At 59.7% G+C, this 16,635-nt stretch overlaps 1 protein-coding gene across 5 annotated transcripts in view; it reads left to right on the plus strand.

Moving 5' to 3' along the window:
• Positions 1-506: 506 nt before the first annotated feature.
• The window catches only part of SYT7 (synaptotagmin 7), a 62,110-nt gene continuing 45,981 nt past the window's right edge, over positions 507-16,635 (plus strand). The window contains exon 1 of one of the 5 annotated variants that reach the window (XM_081798009.1): positions 507-886. In XM_081798009.1, the coding sequence (XP_081654135.1) occupies positions 856-886 (31 nt within the window). In that variant the 5' untranslated portion in view covers positions 507-855. The remainder of the gene's footprint in view (positions 887-16,635) is intronic. The other 4 variants (XM_081798010.1, XM_081798011.1, XM_081798012.1 and 1 more) reach the window with 4 other exon arrangements.

Consider the following 16,635-nt stretch of genomic DNA (forward strand, 5'->3'; position numbering starts at 1 on the left):
GGTCCTTTCTGCTGCAGCTGTGTTCAAATTCGAGGAGACGGCCACAGTGACGGACCCAGGCTCAGCGCTGGCAAAAAATCCACTCCTGGTTTTTGCACACACCAGCCCGACTTCCCGGGACCGCCGCGGTGTCGAGTCCCGAGCTGACGCCCTCGGGCCGCCGCCAAGCGGAAAACCCGGAGTGGCTTTCCACGCCTCTTGGAACGGAGTCAAAGGGCACCTCGGAGGAGGTGGCCAGCCACCCCTCCCCGCCCGGTTCGAAGCCGCTGCCATCAGGGGCGCCCCGGCCGGGCTGGTCGCGCCGTGCGGCGGGACCCGCAAGCTCGCAGGGCCCACCCGAGGGCTCCGTGCCCTCCCCGCGGGGGCTGCGGGCGGGGCGCGCCGGGCGGTGTTGGTGCCCTCGGGGCGGCTCCGGGCGGCGGCGGGCGCAGGGCTGCAGTGCGGCGCGCGGCCGGCAGTGGGCAGCAGCGGGCGCAGGCGGCCGCGGTGGCGGTGGCAGCGGGCGGGCGGCGCCGGCGGTGCCCCGGGCGCGCTCACACACGCGCTCACACACACACACATACACACGGCCTCGTACACACTCACACACGCTCCGGCGCGCACTCGCGGCGCGCAGGCCGGAGGGAGGAGGCTCGGCGCGGCTCGGCGGCGGCGGCAGCGTGCTCGGCGGGCGCGCGGGAGGGCTGGCGGGCGGCCCCCGCTCCCCGGCTCCGCGGCTCGGTGCAGCCCGCGCGGCCCCCGCCCTCGGACCCGCCCCCGGGGGTCGCCCGGCCCCATGCCCTGCAGCGGCGGCGGAGCAGCGCGCGGCCGCGGGCGGCTCTGAGGAGCCAGGAGGGAGCCGGCGACGAGGGGACCATGTACCGGGACCCGGAGGCGGCCAGCCCAGGTAAGCGCGGCCCCGCGCGGGCTGGGGCGCCCCGCACCGGCAGGCAGGACGGCGGCAGCGCCAGGCGCCGTCTCGGAGCCCCAGCCCGGGGCTGCTGTCCGCCGGAGCCGCAAGGACTCCCCCCCCCGCCCCCGCCCCGGGGTCATCCCAGCCCCGGGGGCGCGGGCTTGAGCGTCAGCGGCTCGGACCCCGGCCCCCGCAGTCCGGGCGCTGCCAGGCTTGATGCCCGGCGCCGGCTTCGCAGTGTCCCCACAAGGACCTCCCCCCCCCCCGCACCCCCAGCAGCCCAAGGACAACGTGTGTGGCGGAGCGAGGAGCCACTGTCCCCGCGGGAACCGGGCAGTGCCCTCAGAGGCACCCCCGGGTCCCCAGCACCGGTGCCCACGGGTGCCAGCGCTGGGGGACCCCAGGGCAAGGATCCCAGGCAGCTTTGGGCCAAGGTTGTGGGCACCGGGGAGCAGAGTGACATCGGCGGTGCCAACTGTGAATTGAGAGGGTGCCAAGGGGCAAGTGGGAATCTGGTGCAGCAGCAGGGGAGGGGGCCTTCGGAGAGGGAGGGTGGGGAACAGCAGGAGTGTTGTCGGGGGGTGGGGGAGACAGGAGTACCTGAAGGGAAAGAGAGCAGAGATTGGTGAGAAGGGGGGTGCCAGGGGAATGTGCTCCCGGGTTTGGGGAGGGGGAAAGCAAAGATCCCCAAACTCACTCCAGTCCTGTCGGGGGAGGGAGGGGGAGGGGCCGGCTCCTTTGCATCTCTCCGGAGGGAGCTGGGGAGTGGCCCGGGAGCCCACGTCTGTCCTCCAAGCCCTGGCTAGGAATCTTGCCTCCTTCCTCTGGAAATTGCTCTGCCATTTCCTCCTTGGCTCCTGACGCCTCCTCACACAGTGCCCACCTGTAGGCAGGTCCCCTGCAGCTCCTGCCCAGGCCGTCTCAGCTCCCACCTGCGGTGCCCCACCCCAGACCCAGCACCCCCCAGTCTGCCAGCTCTGGCAGCGGGGTCTCTGCTTCTGGCTTTCTCTGTGATGCTAAAAGCAAGGTACCCCAGCCTGAGAACTTGCTCCCAAATGAAGAGCCTCCAGGCTTACTGCTGCTGACCTCCCAGGGTTGGGGGTGCTCAGGGAAGGGACAGCTCTAAGGCTCTCTGCAGAAGGGACCTTGAGCCCCTGAGGATTTTGAGGGCAGTCCAGTGGACACCAGCTTTGTCCACTCTTGTCCCAGCCCCACATTTGTTCTCCCTCTAGGGGCAGCCTCAGCCTGTCCCTGCCTCCTGAGGAGTCGGACCCTCACCCCCATCAAATCGTCACAGCCTTCTGAGTCCACTGAGGAGGACCTACTGGGTGCCCAGCCACTGCACTCACTCAGCGCTTGGGGATAAGGGTGAGAGAGACTCGGTCTCCCTCTCCGGAACCTCTTGCCCATCCCTGAATGTCCTCTAGGTGATGGCTGAAGGGACATTGCTTTTGGAGACCCCTCCCTTCCTCTGTCTGAACCCAGGTCGCCAACCCTGGCACCTTCCCCCACGAGGCTGCCAGCTTCCAGCACTCGGACCCAGGGCAGAGGCAGTCTCTGGCCGGGATCACCGTCTCAGAAACCAAGCGCTTAGTTCAGAGGCCAGCTCTCCGGTACGAGGTTGGAAGGGGAGATGCAGTGAGGACACTCACTTTCCCCCTGCCCTGCCAGGCTGGCAGCCTCCCCTTTCCTGTTAGCCCAGTGGCCTGGGTCCGTGTCCTCATCCCCTCTCCCTCCCTCCTCTTTCCTCCCACGCCTGGGCACCATGACATCACTGCTCCTCGGAGCACCTCTGCCCTCTCCATGGAGGCCAACTTGACACTCTGGGCATCTTCTGGGCAAAGGGCCTGCAACCCAGTGCTGCCCCTGGCATCCTGGCAGCCCCCGGGGCATCTCCCTCTTCCACCCTCCGCCCCCCCCCCCCAACAGGCCTCCCTCTGGGGTGGAAACCTGTCTTGCCCAGTTGCGGTTGCAGGGCCCACCAGTGCCAAGGGGCAGGGGCAGGGCAGCACTGACCAACCCAACCCAGAACAGACTGGGCCTGGGGTTCATTTCCCTCTGGTGTGGCCACTGGACTGGATGGGGTCAGAAATAGGCTGGAGAGGGCAGAGTCTGCTTTTGATCCTGGGTCCCCCGGGGCTCTCTGAGGGGCCAGAATCATCAATCTGGCCTCTGTACCCCAGCCCCCCTGCATCCCCGCCCACCTCCTAGAATCCCTACAGCTCCAGGCCAGACTAGGCATTCCTTCCAACCCCAGCTCCCCTCAGGCCCCCTAGACTCTGCTCCCCCAGGCAGGGCTATGTGCCCCCCATTTCTGTCCCCCACCTCCCGTTTGGCTGGCACCTGGTAGGAGTGAGATATGCAAATTAATGCCTGTGTGATTCAGGCCCCTCCCTCTGGTCCCCCAGGGGCCAGTACCTTGTCTGTCCTGATCCCCTTATCCCACTCCCAGGAACACCTGTGGCCCAATCGTTTTTTACAGTTTTCCCTCTCCTGTGTTCTCCTGCTCTGCCATGTTCCAGGCTGGTTCCAGAGTGTCCCTGACGTACTCCTTCCCTCAGCCCACTCACCCTGGTCTCCACAGGGTTCAGCCTGCTGGCTGAGACCCTGTCCACAGTTCCCTACCCACTTGGGCCCACAGCCCCTTCTGGGATCTAGCTCAGCTTAAGCAAGGGACTGTGGGAAAAAGCCAGAGCCCAGTGAAGAACGAAGACCAGCCCCCCTCCCATACACCCCCACTGGCTTCTACTCCAAACTCTGTCCGGAGTCCCCCAAGCCGCCATGCCTGCAACTTCCTCTCTGTCTCCTCCCTGAGGCAGGCGGCCCTCTCCCTGCCCTCAACCCTCCTCCTGTGTTCATCCTGAAGGTGGCCTGGCCAGGCCTCCCTGTGTCCCTTCGACCCAGGCCCCAGGCCGGGCAGGGCCTCAGCAGGCCTGCAGGGGTCAGCGTTGCAGTGGGCAGGCAAGACAGTTTCAGGGAGGGAGGAAGGGAAGGAGAGGTGACCTTGCAGTGAGTGAGCGAAGAAGGCCAGAGAGGGAAAGTCTGGGCCAGTGCAGCAGAGCTGAGAGAGAGGTCAGGTCCTGAGGCTGCCTGCCTTGCCCCCAGCCCTCTGCGAGCTTGTCCCTGGGGGTAGCAGTGCCTGAAGTCTTGTCTGTCCCACCTGTTAGTGGGCTCTGCCCTCTACAGCAACTCTTCCAGAAAGGTCAATCTCAGGAGCACAGGGGACACACTGCATGGGGCAGGGGGCCTTGGCACAGTGGATCTCCTCTCTCAAGGCAGAGGGATCCATGAGGTTGTCCAGGCCAACCCTCTACCTGGTGGGCACAAGTTAAGAAAAGAGGCCATTGGGTGGTGTGTAGGGCAGGAGTTAAGGGGTATGGCTGAAAGGGCCACCAGGATTAGAGACGAGGGCTGGGGTGTGGGAAGGTCCAATGAGGCCTGACTTTGTCTGACCGGTTGGTTCACTGTCAAACTCCGCCCCCCCCATCTATGCCCCAATCCCGCAATCCCCACCTGCACAGGCCCAGACCTCCCTTGCATCTCGGGCTTGGATCCAGGTCTAGGGCTGAAGAGCCAACGATCTCTCAACAGGCCATGGCCAAGAGGGGTGGGGGCTGGGGCTGGGCAGGTCTGAAACCCTGGGTGAGAGGGATGGCTTCTGTGGGCTTGGGTCAGGGTAGCCAGTGCCCCCAAGCTGCATGTGACTGTGGAGACACGACCCTCCTAGGCCTTTGGTCACGCATGCTCTGTGGTGGCTTTGTGGGAACAGCCTGACCAGTGGGCTGGGTACTTGAGAACTGGGGGCCAGTGGGGAGGGCGATAGCCTCGAAGCCCCTCCTGGTGGGGGAAGAGAGGCTAGAGCGAGCCGGATTGGGGTGGGAACAGGCCAGCCAGCAGGTGACAGGTGAGGGACAGCTGGAAGGTGGGGGAATAGGTGGGTGTCAGGCCCTGGGCAGCTGGGCCCTGCCCCTGGCTGACCCCAAGCTCAAGCCCAAGGGGCCCTGAAGGCAACATAGCCTAGCAGCGAAGGGCTTCCCCCTCTCACCCCCCCACCCCCCGCCAGCCCAGCTGTTGCAGGAGGCCTTGAGGGAAAGGCAGGGGAGGAGTGGGTGGCTCCTTCCCTCTGGCACCCCTCCTTTCCTCCCACCCCCCCACTCCCCGCCCACCCTCTATTCTCTGAGGGACTTTGAATCCTTATTGAATCTGATGGACCGTTTTCAATAACTGCTTCCCCCAGGGGAGCCAGGCTGTGAACGGCAGGGAGAGGAGCAGTGAGGGGGGGCCTCGTGGGGGGGGGCAGCAGGAGGCCGAGTCCTGAGCCAGGGACGCTTGGCTGGAAGGGGCATCGCTAGGACAGTCCCCTCAGAGGCCCCATTGCTCCCAGGGCCGGCATGGGCGGCTCTGCGTGGATCCGGCTCCCTGCTCCGTGGGCAGCAGGGGGCACGTGAGGCTGGTGAGGTCGGCTCCCTCTGTTGTGGCAGTCACTGGTCTGGCCAGTTGCCGGAGCCAGCCGGTGCCAGGCCCAGCCCGGGTGCCCGCCTGCCTTGCAAAGGGAACCCCAGCCGGTGGTGCCAGGAGGGTTGTGCCAGTTCCGTGGACATGGAAGTGCCTGACCTTCCAGGCAGTAGGGGCAGCCTGGCTGGGCCCTGTCCAACTTGCGTCTGGAGGGCAGGGCTCTGGTCTCACCCAGCAGCGTTCCCCAAGGTCTGGAACGGAGTTGGCAGAAGAGTCCGGGACCTGTGGAAGGGGCTGGACGGGGCCCAGAGCCTGCGCCTGGAATTCCGGACCCAGTTGGTTTGGGAGGTGGGCCGGCACGTCGGGCCTGCTCTGGGGGGCTCTGTGGCTTCCACCTGGAGGGCCTGTTGGAAGAGGTGTGTCTCCTGTGGGCAGGGGGCTGGGCCGGGAGCTGACTTGTATCAGGAGCCGGAGTGTTTGGGGAACGGATGTCTTCTTGTCATTGAACGTTCGGGGCCATGGGCCCCAGGGCAGAGGGAGGGCGGGGCCCGAGGGGGAAAGCTCGTGAGCGAGTTCGAGTTCGGGTGCCGGCTGGACTCGGTCATAGCCGTGCCCGCTCGCTCGCTCGCTCATCCGAGTGCCGGCCGTAAACAGCAGCTAATGAGTGTATTTGCAGTTAGGTGCGGGAGGTGCGCAGGGAGCTGTGACTGCCCCCCCCAGGGGCCCTGCCTGCCCCCTGCCACACCCTCCCACCTGCCGGCCCGCTGCCTCTGAGGCTTCCATCTGCCCGGAGCAGGGAGGGCCTCACCTGGCTGTGTGGGCTGCAGGTGTGGACGGGAGGCTGTGGGAGCTTTGGTGTGTACAGATCCGGGCATTTCCAAGACAGCATGTGGGTCTGTCAGCGCGCGTGTGTGTTTGTGTGTGCGTACTATGTCTGATTCTGTGCGTGTGCACGCAGCCCTCCCCCAGAGCCCCGACAGGAGGGCCGCCCATCCCCATCTTGGTAGTGGCCCTGCTCCTTTGATGCCCTTCTCAGAGTGCAGGAAGCTGGGGGCTCTCGGCAGGCTGGGTGGGGGAAGGGGGAGACTCGTTGTGCCCATCGGAGGAGACAGGAGGCAGAGGTCTGAGCCCCAGCCCCAGGGGGCGCCTACAGTTGCTACTAGCATCCGAGAAAGGGGAGAACTTGGCTCCTGCAGAGCCCAGCCAGCTCTCTGGTTCTAGAGCCCTCAGGAGCCCCTGAAATGAGAGAGCAGGGCTGCCAGGCCCGGGGCGGGGGTGGGGGGGGCGGGTCAGCCCTAGTAGGTGGGGGTCCCACGGTGCTGGTTAGTGAAGGGTGTACCCTGCCCCCAGCCAGGCTGGGGCGGTGTGGGGTGTGGGCAGCCGCAAGGGGACATGCACAAGGCCCTGCATGAGGGGAGCAGAGAGGAGAACTCTGTGGCTAATGTGTCCAATTAAATTACTTTCAACCCTGCGGTGGCAGCTGCTCCCGGTGGGGCCCTGGGTACAAATTGGATCCGTCTCATTACCACGGGTGGTGTCAGCGGGGCCGGAGAGCGGTCGGTGGCCAGCTCAGCCAGCACGTGGCAGGCCTTCTCCCCCTTGCTCAGCCTGGGCCCGCTCCAGCCCCCTGGCACATTTGCTCACTCCAGTACCCCTCAGGTTTGCCAGGCCCTGCGTGCCTCCTGACCGTCCTGCCCCTGGCAGCCTGAGGGCCCCTCCCAGCCCTCACTCCCTTTCTCCAGGAATGGGGGTTTCACGTTCTGTAGGGGGTCCAGCCTCAGGAGGCCCTTCTCAGGTCACCCGCTCCACCCTTTTCCCTCCCTTGATAACAGGAGCACCATAATAATAGCAGGTTCTTGCTTGGGGAGCACTCGGGATGTGCTAAGCACGTCATGTATGTGCCACAGGGGGTGGCTTGCTTTTTAGCTAGGTCTCTGGGGTCCAACAGCTAGCCATCTGTTTGAACCTTGGCAGAGATACTTGCTGCCCTGTCCCTGGAGCAAGTGACTCCTCTCTTCTGGCTTCGGTTTCTTTCTCTGTTAAATGGGTCTGATGATGGTTCTTATTTCACAGGGTTGGAGGATGAGGCGAGGTGAGGCGGGAAATATCTTTAGCAGAGAGCCCAGCACATAGTAAACACTCAGCCAATGACGGCTGTCATCAACATTATCCTGCACCAAGTGATTGATGTCTGGCATGAGGGTTCCGGAAGCTCCAAGGAGGACATGCCTGCTTCAGCCGTGGTGGAGGAGGAGTCAGGGAGGGCTTCCCTGAGGCGGTGTCAGTCGGTTACCTTCGGAACAGCAAACACTTGTTGAATGATCCCTACATGCCAGGTGCTGTTCTAAGCACATGACATACGTTAGCTCTTCCATCCTCCGACCAACCTGGGAAAGGGGAACTTGCAGTTAGAAGTCAGCTGGGGCTTCCAGCAAACACCAGCAGACCCAAGAGCATGAGCTTGGAGTCCAGGGCCTTGGGGTTTTGAAGGAAGAATAAGAGCTTGTCACATGACCAGCAGGGGTGAGGCATTCGGTGCCATGGGGACAGCATGTGCTGTGGCCCAGAAGCAGGGTCTTGTTCCGTGGGGGCTTGAATGGGGCTAGAAGAGAGGCCTTTGGGGGGCAGTAGCAGGAGGTGAGGCTTGGGAAAGGTGGGCTGGGCCTGATTATGAAGGTCTTGGCATTCAGAAACAGGAAAACTGGATTTTTTCTTTTTTTTTTTTTTTTTTAACGAGGACCATGGAGAGCCATGGATGACTTTCAAGCACATCTCTATACTATAAAGAACTTGAACTCTGCAGCAGTGTGGAGGGTAGGAAGCCTGGAGGCAGGCAGGTACATGGAGCTGGAGTCCCAGGTTAATGCATCTGTCCCCACCTTTGCCCAGCCCCTCCTGGGTCTCTCCCCTGCACAGGGCTGAGTCGAGGACACCACACCAGGACATCTGCAGCTTTCAGCTGGACGGGGGTCCTGCCCTTGGAAAGCTTGTGGCAGGTAATGGGCTGTCGGGGGGGCACCAGGTGAAGATAGGTATGCATGGGCACACCCCGGGGGCTTACCTAGGGACATGGGGTATCAGAGACAGCCTTCCAGAGAAGGATACAGCACCCAGGTGGGCAGGTCTAGGACCCAATGGACACAAATCCGTGCCCCTGGGGATCGGATCTGCACCCCGCCCCACACCATGGGTATCAGGGCCAGGCCCCGGGGGAGCCACATATTCATGCTCCAGCTGCCAGCCGGGAGCTCCAGAGCCCCACCAGAGCCAACCTGTCTCCACGGCAACTGGGCAGGCCCCTCCCTCTCCATGCCCACGGCCCCTGGCACAGGGGCCCATTCCCAGCAGGGCTTGGGTACATCTTCCCACTTCCCTGGGGGCTCGTCCCAGGGCAAACGCCCTCACCCCCAAGCACCGGCAGCACACAGACGTGTTGGTATTTGGGTCCATGTGCACATGTGATGTGGATGTGCGCAGGAAGCAGGGAGCCTGGGACGGTCTACCTTGCCCGCCCACCTGAACTGGGGATTCGTTCCCCTGGGGATTTGGGTCAGATGGGCACTGAAGAGCATAATTCCAGGCTGAACCGTCGGCCCCAGCCTCAGGGATCAGGGTGAGGAAGGCAGCCCAGAGAAGGAGCAGTAAGGAGGGAACGGGCAGGTCAGGGAAGGTGGCAGGGGATAATCTCCTAGCAGGGACTGGCAGGTCCACAGATCACCTTGTCCTTCACATTCGGCATTTCTTCTCATCTTCACGGCAGCCCTACGAGGGAGAGATCGCCCCCACTGTTGTACAGGTGAGGAGCCCGACCGAGGCCCAGAGAGGTGGAGTGTCTCACCAGGTCACTCCTCAGAGCAGGGTCATGAGATTGCAAGGCAGCCTGACCCCAAAGCCTGCGTCTTAACCACCAGGCTCTCCTGCTCGGTGCCTCCCTAATCCCACTGGGATCCGAGCCAGCATGTCTCTCGGCCCATCACTTGGAAATGAATGCTGGGAATTGGTATTGGCTGCAGAGCTGGACTCAGAGGGTGTCCCCAGTGCCTCCTTTAGTGCTTGAGGCATCCCCTAAAGCCTTTGTTCTCAGGTCCCTGGAGTGGGGTGGAGCTTCCTTCCCACCCTAACTCCTCTCCCTCTCTGCAGGCTCAGTGGAAGGTTCCTCTCAGTCAAGGGGAGGCTCTGAAGAGAAAGGGAGGAACCCCTCACTCCCTGCTTGGCACCTGCCAGCCCTGGAGGAGCCTGATGAATCGGCTGTGTGTGGCCCCCCCAGCCCCGTTCCTCCCTCTCCAGCCCCCGCCTGGTTGGGGAGGTGCGAAGGAAGCGATTTCACAGCCTGTCAGCTGAGGCCTAAAAATACCCAGAACTCTGAGATGCTTGGGCAGGGGGAGGAGAGAGCAGGGACCAGGATGGGGTGCTGGGGGGGGGGTGTGCAATGCTAACTTGGCCAGAGAAACCCTCACGGCCCCACGGTCCTACTCAGATGTGATGGGCAGCGATCCCCATCTGACCCCACTTCTGGGTCTCGAGAGTTCGGGCCCTCAGACCCAAGGGAGGGCTTAGCGTCAGACAGGAACCGTGGAACCCAGGCCCTTCAGAGCCTCCGGCCGAGGGCTCTTTCTCCCTCCCCACCCCTGAGTTGGCTGGCATCTTCAGGCCGTGGGAGCCAGGCTGGGCGTGTGCCTGCTTCCTTCCCGGAGAAGGTGCTCGCTTCTGTGAGGGGAGAGGCGTGAGGAAGGCAGCGTGGAGGGGGTTGCTGACAGGTGTGCGGTGTGATGTGTGAGCCACCCAGGCACTGGGTGGGGGGGCAGAGGAGAAGGGGTGTGGTGGCCCACGTCACTGCCACGTGGCTGTATGCTAACGCTTGGCACAGGGCCCCCCACGAGTCTGCCAGCGCCCAGAAAAGGGGACCTGCGTGTGCGTGCATGTGGACCTGCTGGAGTTGACCTGCTCTGGGTGCCAGAAAGCCTGCGGAGATGTAGCACCCAGTGAGGGTAGCTATTCCAGATAGAAACTGGGTGAAGGCTCAGGAGCAGGTGTATCACGCAGACCCATGCTGGTCATGTGTGCTTCCCGTGTGGAAACGTGATGGCATGTGTGACTGTGCAGAAGGGCAGGGGAAGACTGCACCTAAGAGACTCATTAGGGAAATAATGCAGAACGGCAGCCAGAGCATGGGCTCCGGATGAAAAGTAATGGGGTTCCTGGGGTGCCTGGTGGGCTCAGTCAGTGGAGCATGCAGCTCTTGAGCTCGGGGTCATGAGTTCAAGCCCCATGTTGGGTGTAGAGGTGATTTAAAATAAGCAAATAAAAATTAAAAAAAAAATTTTGGGGGGGGGGCGCCTGGGTGGCTCAGTTGGTTGAGCGACTGCCTTCGGCTCAGGTCATGATCCCAGAGTCCCGGGATCGAGTCCCGCGTCGGGCTCCCTGCTCGGTGGGGAGCCTGCTTCTCCCTCTGACCCTCCCCCACTCATGTACTCTCTCTCTCTCTCTCATTCTCGCTCTCTCAAAATAAATAAATAAATCTTTTAAAAAAATTTTTTTTTTAAGTAATGGGGTTCAAATCCCGGTTCTGCCATGTATCAAGTAGCTGTGACCTTGGGCAAGTTGAACTTTCATTGCTTCATTTCCCCATCCGTAAAGGGGAGGTGATGATAGCACCCACTTCAGGGCGCTGTTGGGAGGACTTGAGGATTTGCTGTATATGAACTGGCTGGAACCGTGCCTGTTGCCACGTTGGCAGCATGGGTATGCTAGCTCTTCCCATCTGGTTCGCCCCTTCAGTGACACAGGTGGGAGCACCAAGTCCAGAGAGGGCAAATGACCTGCCCAAAGTCACACAGTAAGTTAGTGGCAGAGCCAGGGCTAGAAGCCAGACTCCCCTGCCTTAAGACGACGCTTGTTCAAATGTAGCACTTGATGATCCTGCCCCCACTTTGGACCACAAGAAGGCCCTGCAACACAGGACTGTAACCCCATTGGCATCTGGGGCCTAGATTCTGCCAGAGCTGGGCTGGGATCATGGGAACTTGAGGATCTGAGCATCTTCAGATAACGCCGGGTGGATGGGTCCTCGGGGTAGTGGTCGGTCGCCTGAATTAGAAACACGCCACCAATTAGCCTGTGGACTTGGTCAATGACTCGACTTTCCTGAGTCTCAGTTTCTTCCCTATAATGGAATTCCAGTAATACATACTTTATAGGGTTATCATGAGGACTAAATGAGATCATGCATGCAGTGTCTGAAGTGGCTGGAACACTGTGCCTAGTAAATGCTCAATTATGTTAGCTGCAGTTAGAGCTCGTGCAGAATCCTCCCACCCAGTGCTCCATAAACAGTCTCTTCCTTTGCTTCTCCTTCAGCCCCTGGCTGCCCTTACTCCCTTAGATTGATCAGGAACTGACTTGCTAGCAACCAAGACCTGTCTTTGTCTCCTGTTATTGGCTTTGCCCAGGAGGGAACAGGACCCACCAGTGGGACTTTGACCCTGAACCCTCTACATCTGGCCTCATCACCCACTCGGTATAGGAACTTGGACAAGCACCATTTCCTCTTGGGTCCTTGGTCCTCCCTCTGTCAAGTAGAGAGGCTGGACCCCATAGTCCCAGAGCCTCCTGGTCATGTTGCTGTGTGACCCCGGAGGGTCCCTGGCTCAGCCCACTGGAGGCGGGTGGCAGATTGACAGGAAGAGAGGTCAGCTGGCTGCCCTGGGTGAGTGGAGCATCTGGGCCCTGAGCCGACTGGTAGCCTGCCATCATGCTGGCCCGTACCTGTGGCTGCGTAGGAGGGCATGCAGGCCCGACTGGCTGGGCACTGACATTGGGGGAGGCTCAAGGACGATGACTAGAGAGAGCCCTTCTTGGGGCCCTGGGAGCTGCCACTCCAGCCGTCCTCCCCCGCTCTCCTCCCCTCCTCCCCAGGGCTTTCCTTCAGCAATGCCTCCTTCCTCCCTGTCCTTCCTCTCTCCTTCCCCTTCTGGGAGTCTCCCAGTATCTCCCTCTCTCTGCCTCTTCCACTTCAGTAATTTTGACCATTTTCCAGGGTGCCTTCTTCCTACCTCTCCCTCCACAGATGGGAGATCTCTTCATCTCTTCCCCCTCCTCTGTCTCTCTGCTTCCTGAGATTCCTTCTCTTTCCTTTCTACAACATGGAACAAATGTCCCTGTTTCTCTGGATCTTCCTGGCTCCCCCTGCTGCTCCTGAGCCTAGGTCTCTCTCTTACTCTGCATGGGCATGTCTAGGCTCCCTTGTTCCTTGTCCCCTGGCTCTCTCCCACTTCAGAGTCCCTCCCCACCCCAGTGTCCCCCCCTCCACCTCCATTCTTCCACTTCCTCTGCGCTCCTCACTCCTCCACCAGTTCCCCTGCCCTCAGAGTTTCCCTGCCTCCTTCAGATGATGGGGCTGATGGGGCCAAGCCAGGCAGTTTCTGTGGCTGGCACTGCTATTCAATACCTCAACAACCCCCCGCCCGTGTGAGTTGAGAAAGGGGGTCAGCCCAGGGCCCAGGGACTAGCAGCCTTGCCTCCTAATTAGTAGGAAGTAATTGCCTGGAAAAAATTTTCATTTAGAATGAGACTCTGAGACTCCAAGGTAGAGCTGAGCCAACTGATGGCCCCTGGGGACGAGGAGGAGTGAAGCAGCCCAGGTCAGGGTCTTAGGAAGCCCCTGGACCCCCTCCCTGGCTTACCCCCAGGACCCCAACCTTATGGAAGTATGGAGAGAGCACTGGGCTGGGAGTACCACCGTCTTCATCTGAGTTTTGGTTCCACTACTCACTGTGTGACTTGGGGCAAGCCACTTAATTTCTTTGTGCCTTAGGTTTCTCTCCTGTCAAATCGGAAGAATGCCTCAGTATCATGAGGGTTGATTCGGACAATGGCTATGAAATCACTTTGCAGGCTGGAAGTGTTGTGGGAGTGTGAGGTGTTACTGTGTTCCTCCAGTGTGCTCTCAGATGAGATGTGAAGATGTGGAGGGGTGGAGCAGCGAGGCTTGCAGAATGGGGAAGGATGGGGAGGTGGATCCTGCTGAGCTGCAAGATGAAGGGCAGACAGATGTGGTTTCCAGAGCCAGTCTCAACACACACCGGCTGCACCACCCTGAGTAGTCACCTCACCTGTCTGGACCCCCCTTTCCTCATCTGTAGAATGCTGACCATCATGCTTCCTCCCCCGGGAGGGGGGGGGTTGGGGTTGTAGTTTTCAATGAGAAAATGCAGAGCTCTTAGCAGTTCTTGGCTTAGAGTAAGTGCTCCATAAGTTATATTATTTGTATCTACTGTAAAGATTGTTATCTTTACTCCCTACCTAGATCCAGAGAGGCAGTGATTTGGGCGTTGTCTTCAGGTGGTTTTATTTGCTTTGATGTTTGTTTTTGAAAAGAGGGAAATTTCTACACCCAGTGAGGCTAATATGAAGCAGTCCCTAGAAGCACTAAGCAGATCTGCTTTTCAAAGAACCCCCACCTGTGGAGTAGGGAACAGGAGTGGGCAGAAATTGGCTTTCTCCTCTGACTCCCATTTTTTCCTAGAGAGGGGCTGTGGGCAAGTTTCTTATCTGGGTGGATGTGAGGTAGGGAGCCTTTGCCCTCAGGGGGGCCTATTACAAGCCTTTGTGTTCATTTTGGTAGGGCTCACCCTACAGCGGGAGGAAAAGTTGTGTTAGAGGGAGCAAGAAGTTTTTTCGCTTGGCCCGGGTTGACCACTGCGTTGAGTCTTCGCTGTGAAACAGGCAGCATGGTATTTCAAGGCGGCCACCGGGCGGTCGAACTGCTTGGAACGTGCAGGTTATTGGGCAGCGCTGCAAGCTCAGAGAGCCATATTTTCCCGGGATGGGTGAGGGGGCGGTGACGGCGGACCGTAGGCCACTCCTTCCCCACCCGCCCAGAGCCACCGCTCGGGACCTTCTGTGTTTCTGCTCTAAGCGCAGTACCCTCACCAGCCGCCAGGAGGCAGTTCGGCGGGCTCCACTTGAGGAAATGGGAGGCGGCATTTACATTAGCGGGGAGGCTTTTTTGGTTCTGAGTCGGAGTGCTGACTGGGTCCTCAGCATCTGAGGACCTCACTGGGGAAAGGGAGCTCTCGAAGTTGCCTCGTCGCCGCCCTGGCTTCAGCTCGTGGCTGATCAGGGAGGAATTGGTAGAGGAAAGTGGTCCTAAAAACAGTCCTAAAAACAGCTCCAGTCCTTGGGATCCTGCTCGTTAGGGGCAATGCAGAGCGGCCTGGAGGAGGGAGCAGTCCCGGGACTCAAACGATTTCAGCACCAAGGACAGGGGTACCGCGACCGTCACCTGTTTCAGAACCATGGACAGATCCCAGGGCGGCGCTCTCAGAGGCTCCCTCCTAGTATTTGTGGTGCAAATGATACCTCAGAATATGGTAGAATGGCACCTCCCAGACGGAATTTCAGTCCCATGTTCTAACGAGGACACTTAGGACCAGAGTTGAGTTAGTTGCCTCAGGCCACACACCCACAGCGACACAGTGGGTGGCAGACCTGGATTCAGATCCCCAGTGGTCTCCAACCATTTCTCCCCACCTGGATTTCCACTAGTTCTCTCCCTCCTTTCTAAACATCCCTGGGAGGAGCTTCACATTCTAGTCTATCCCTGAGAGCCCTTGAGCTGGCAAAGATTAAGTGTATCCTTTCCCCCGCCAAAACCCAATCAAGAATCTGAATCTCAGGATGGAAGATTCCTAGCCCCTGAGGCTTTTTCATGGCTCCAAGCACCAGGTGGGAGGGTGTCGGGGCAGGACAGGTGCTGACTGGGTCCTGTAAGGAAACCTGTGACTTGGGGAGCTAGAGTTGAATCATCAGCATGAGGAACTCTTAAGTGCTCTGAGATCCTCGAATAAAATAGAGCGCACCATTCCAACTTCAGCTTCTTTACAGCCATGTATTATTAATAACAATAAGATGCTGACTTAGGCCAAGGCACAACAATGCATTATTCATAGGAGTAACTAGTGGTCAAGGCCTGCACTTAATCATCACACATCCCTGATCCTGCCCCTGCTCCACACTCCTGGTGGAGAAGCCCTCCACCTGGGCTCCTCCTTTCCTGGGCACTTGCTGTTCTGATGGACATGATCATTTTCAGGGGTGCCCAGGTGGCTCATCGGCTTTGGGATCAGGGTGATTGGGGAGGGTGGCTGATTCCCAGCTAACTCAGAGCTGGCACCTGGTTCTGTTGTCTTGAATGGCTTTGACCCTCATGACTTCCAGACTTAGCAGCTCTCTGGAGTCTACAAATGGTCTCACCGCCCCCCCCACACACACCATCTTTTGAAGCTGAAGACTGAAGTCAGATGTACCAGGCTTCCCTAAGCCAGGAATTGTGGGAAGTGGGGGTGGCTGTGGTGAGGGAGGGGTCACCAGGCCGAAGATAGCCCATCGCCATTAAATATGGCAAGAGATATGAAACCCTAGGTAAACTCTGGAGTACTTTGTAAACTCTTTGGCGCTGAACAAACGTGAGCCGTATTTACCAAGGCCATGCTCTCTGCTGGAAGAGAGAGCCAAGGTAGAGAAGGCAGAGAGAATGCGTGGATGAGGTCTTCGTAGCTCACCCGGGCCCTGCTCCCCCGATGAGGAGTCAAAGTGCTGGTGGATCCTGACATGTCCCCGTCCAATTTCTTGCTGGAACGGCTCCTGGCCCATCCGGACAATCCTTCATTCGCTGTTTACTCACTTGGCATCGTCTCTGAATTCTAAACCGTCTGCATCCAGCCAGCACTCTCTCCTTAGCTCACTCACACATTATCTGTTTTTATTACAGTCAAGGTTGAAGAGGCTTGCTTGGGCTAAGCCCCTATTTTCAGCTACTTGTAACTTTCCAAAACAATTCCCCTTGGGCCCCCTCTTTCACCAGCCTTGCGCCCACCCTGGCTGAAGCCTGAGGGGTTGTGGGTGTCTCCTTGGCTTTCTGAAGGACACTCAGGGAGACTGTCCAGGGGGCACAGGGGTAGGGTAGAGGCCCAGCTTTCCTGGGAAATGAATGCCAGGCTCTCTTTCCCCTCCTTTTCCTCCTACCTGCCCATCTTATTTTCTTTTTCCCAAGGTGGGTAGATTGGAGGGGGAGTTTTAGAGTAGAGAGAGGGCAGAAAATTCAGCATGACAGGAGGCCCAGAGCTTTGCCTGGCTGTGTAGTGTTCGGAGTTTTGCTCATTGATTTTCTGTTGCTTTCTCCCCAGTTCAGCCTTTTTCTGGCTTTGTGTGTGTGTTGGGTCAGGAGGAGGAAGGAAGGTGGGATAGGTACCAAAAATGTCCCCCCTTCCCATGCCCAAATAGTCCTA

The sequence above is a fragment of the Leptonychotes weddellii genome, chromosome 11 (genome assembly GCF_054177405.1).
Source record: "Leptonychotes weddellii isolate Sample4059 chromosome 11, ASM5417740v2, whole genome shotgun sequence".
In the NCBI taxonomy this organism is placed as follows: Eukaryota; Metazoa; Chordata; class Mammalia; order Carnivora; family Phocidae; genus Leptonychotes; species Leptonychotes weddellii.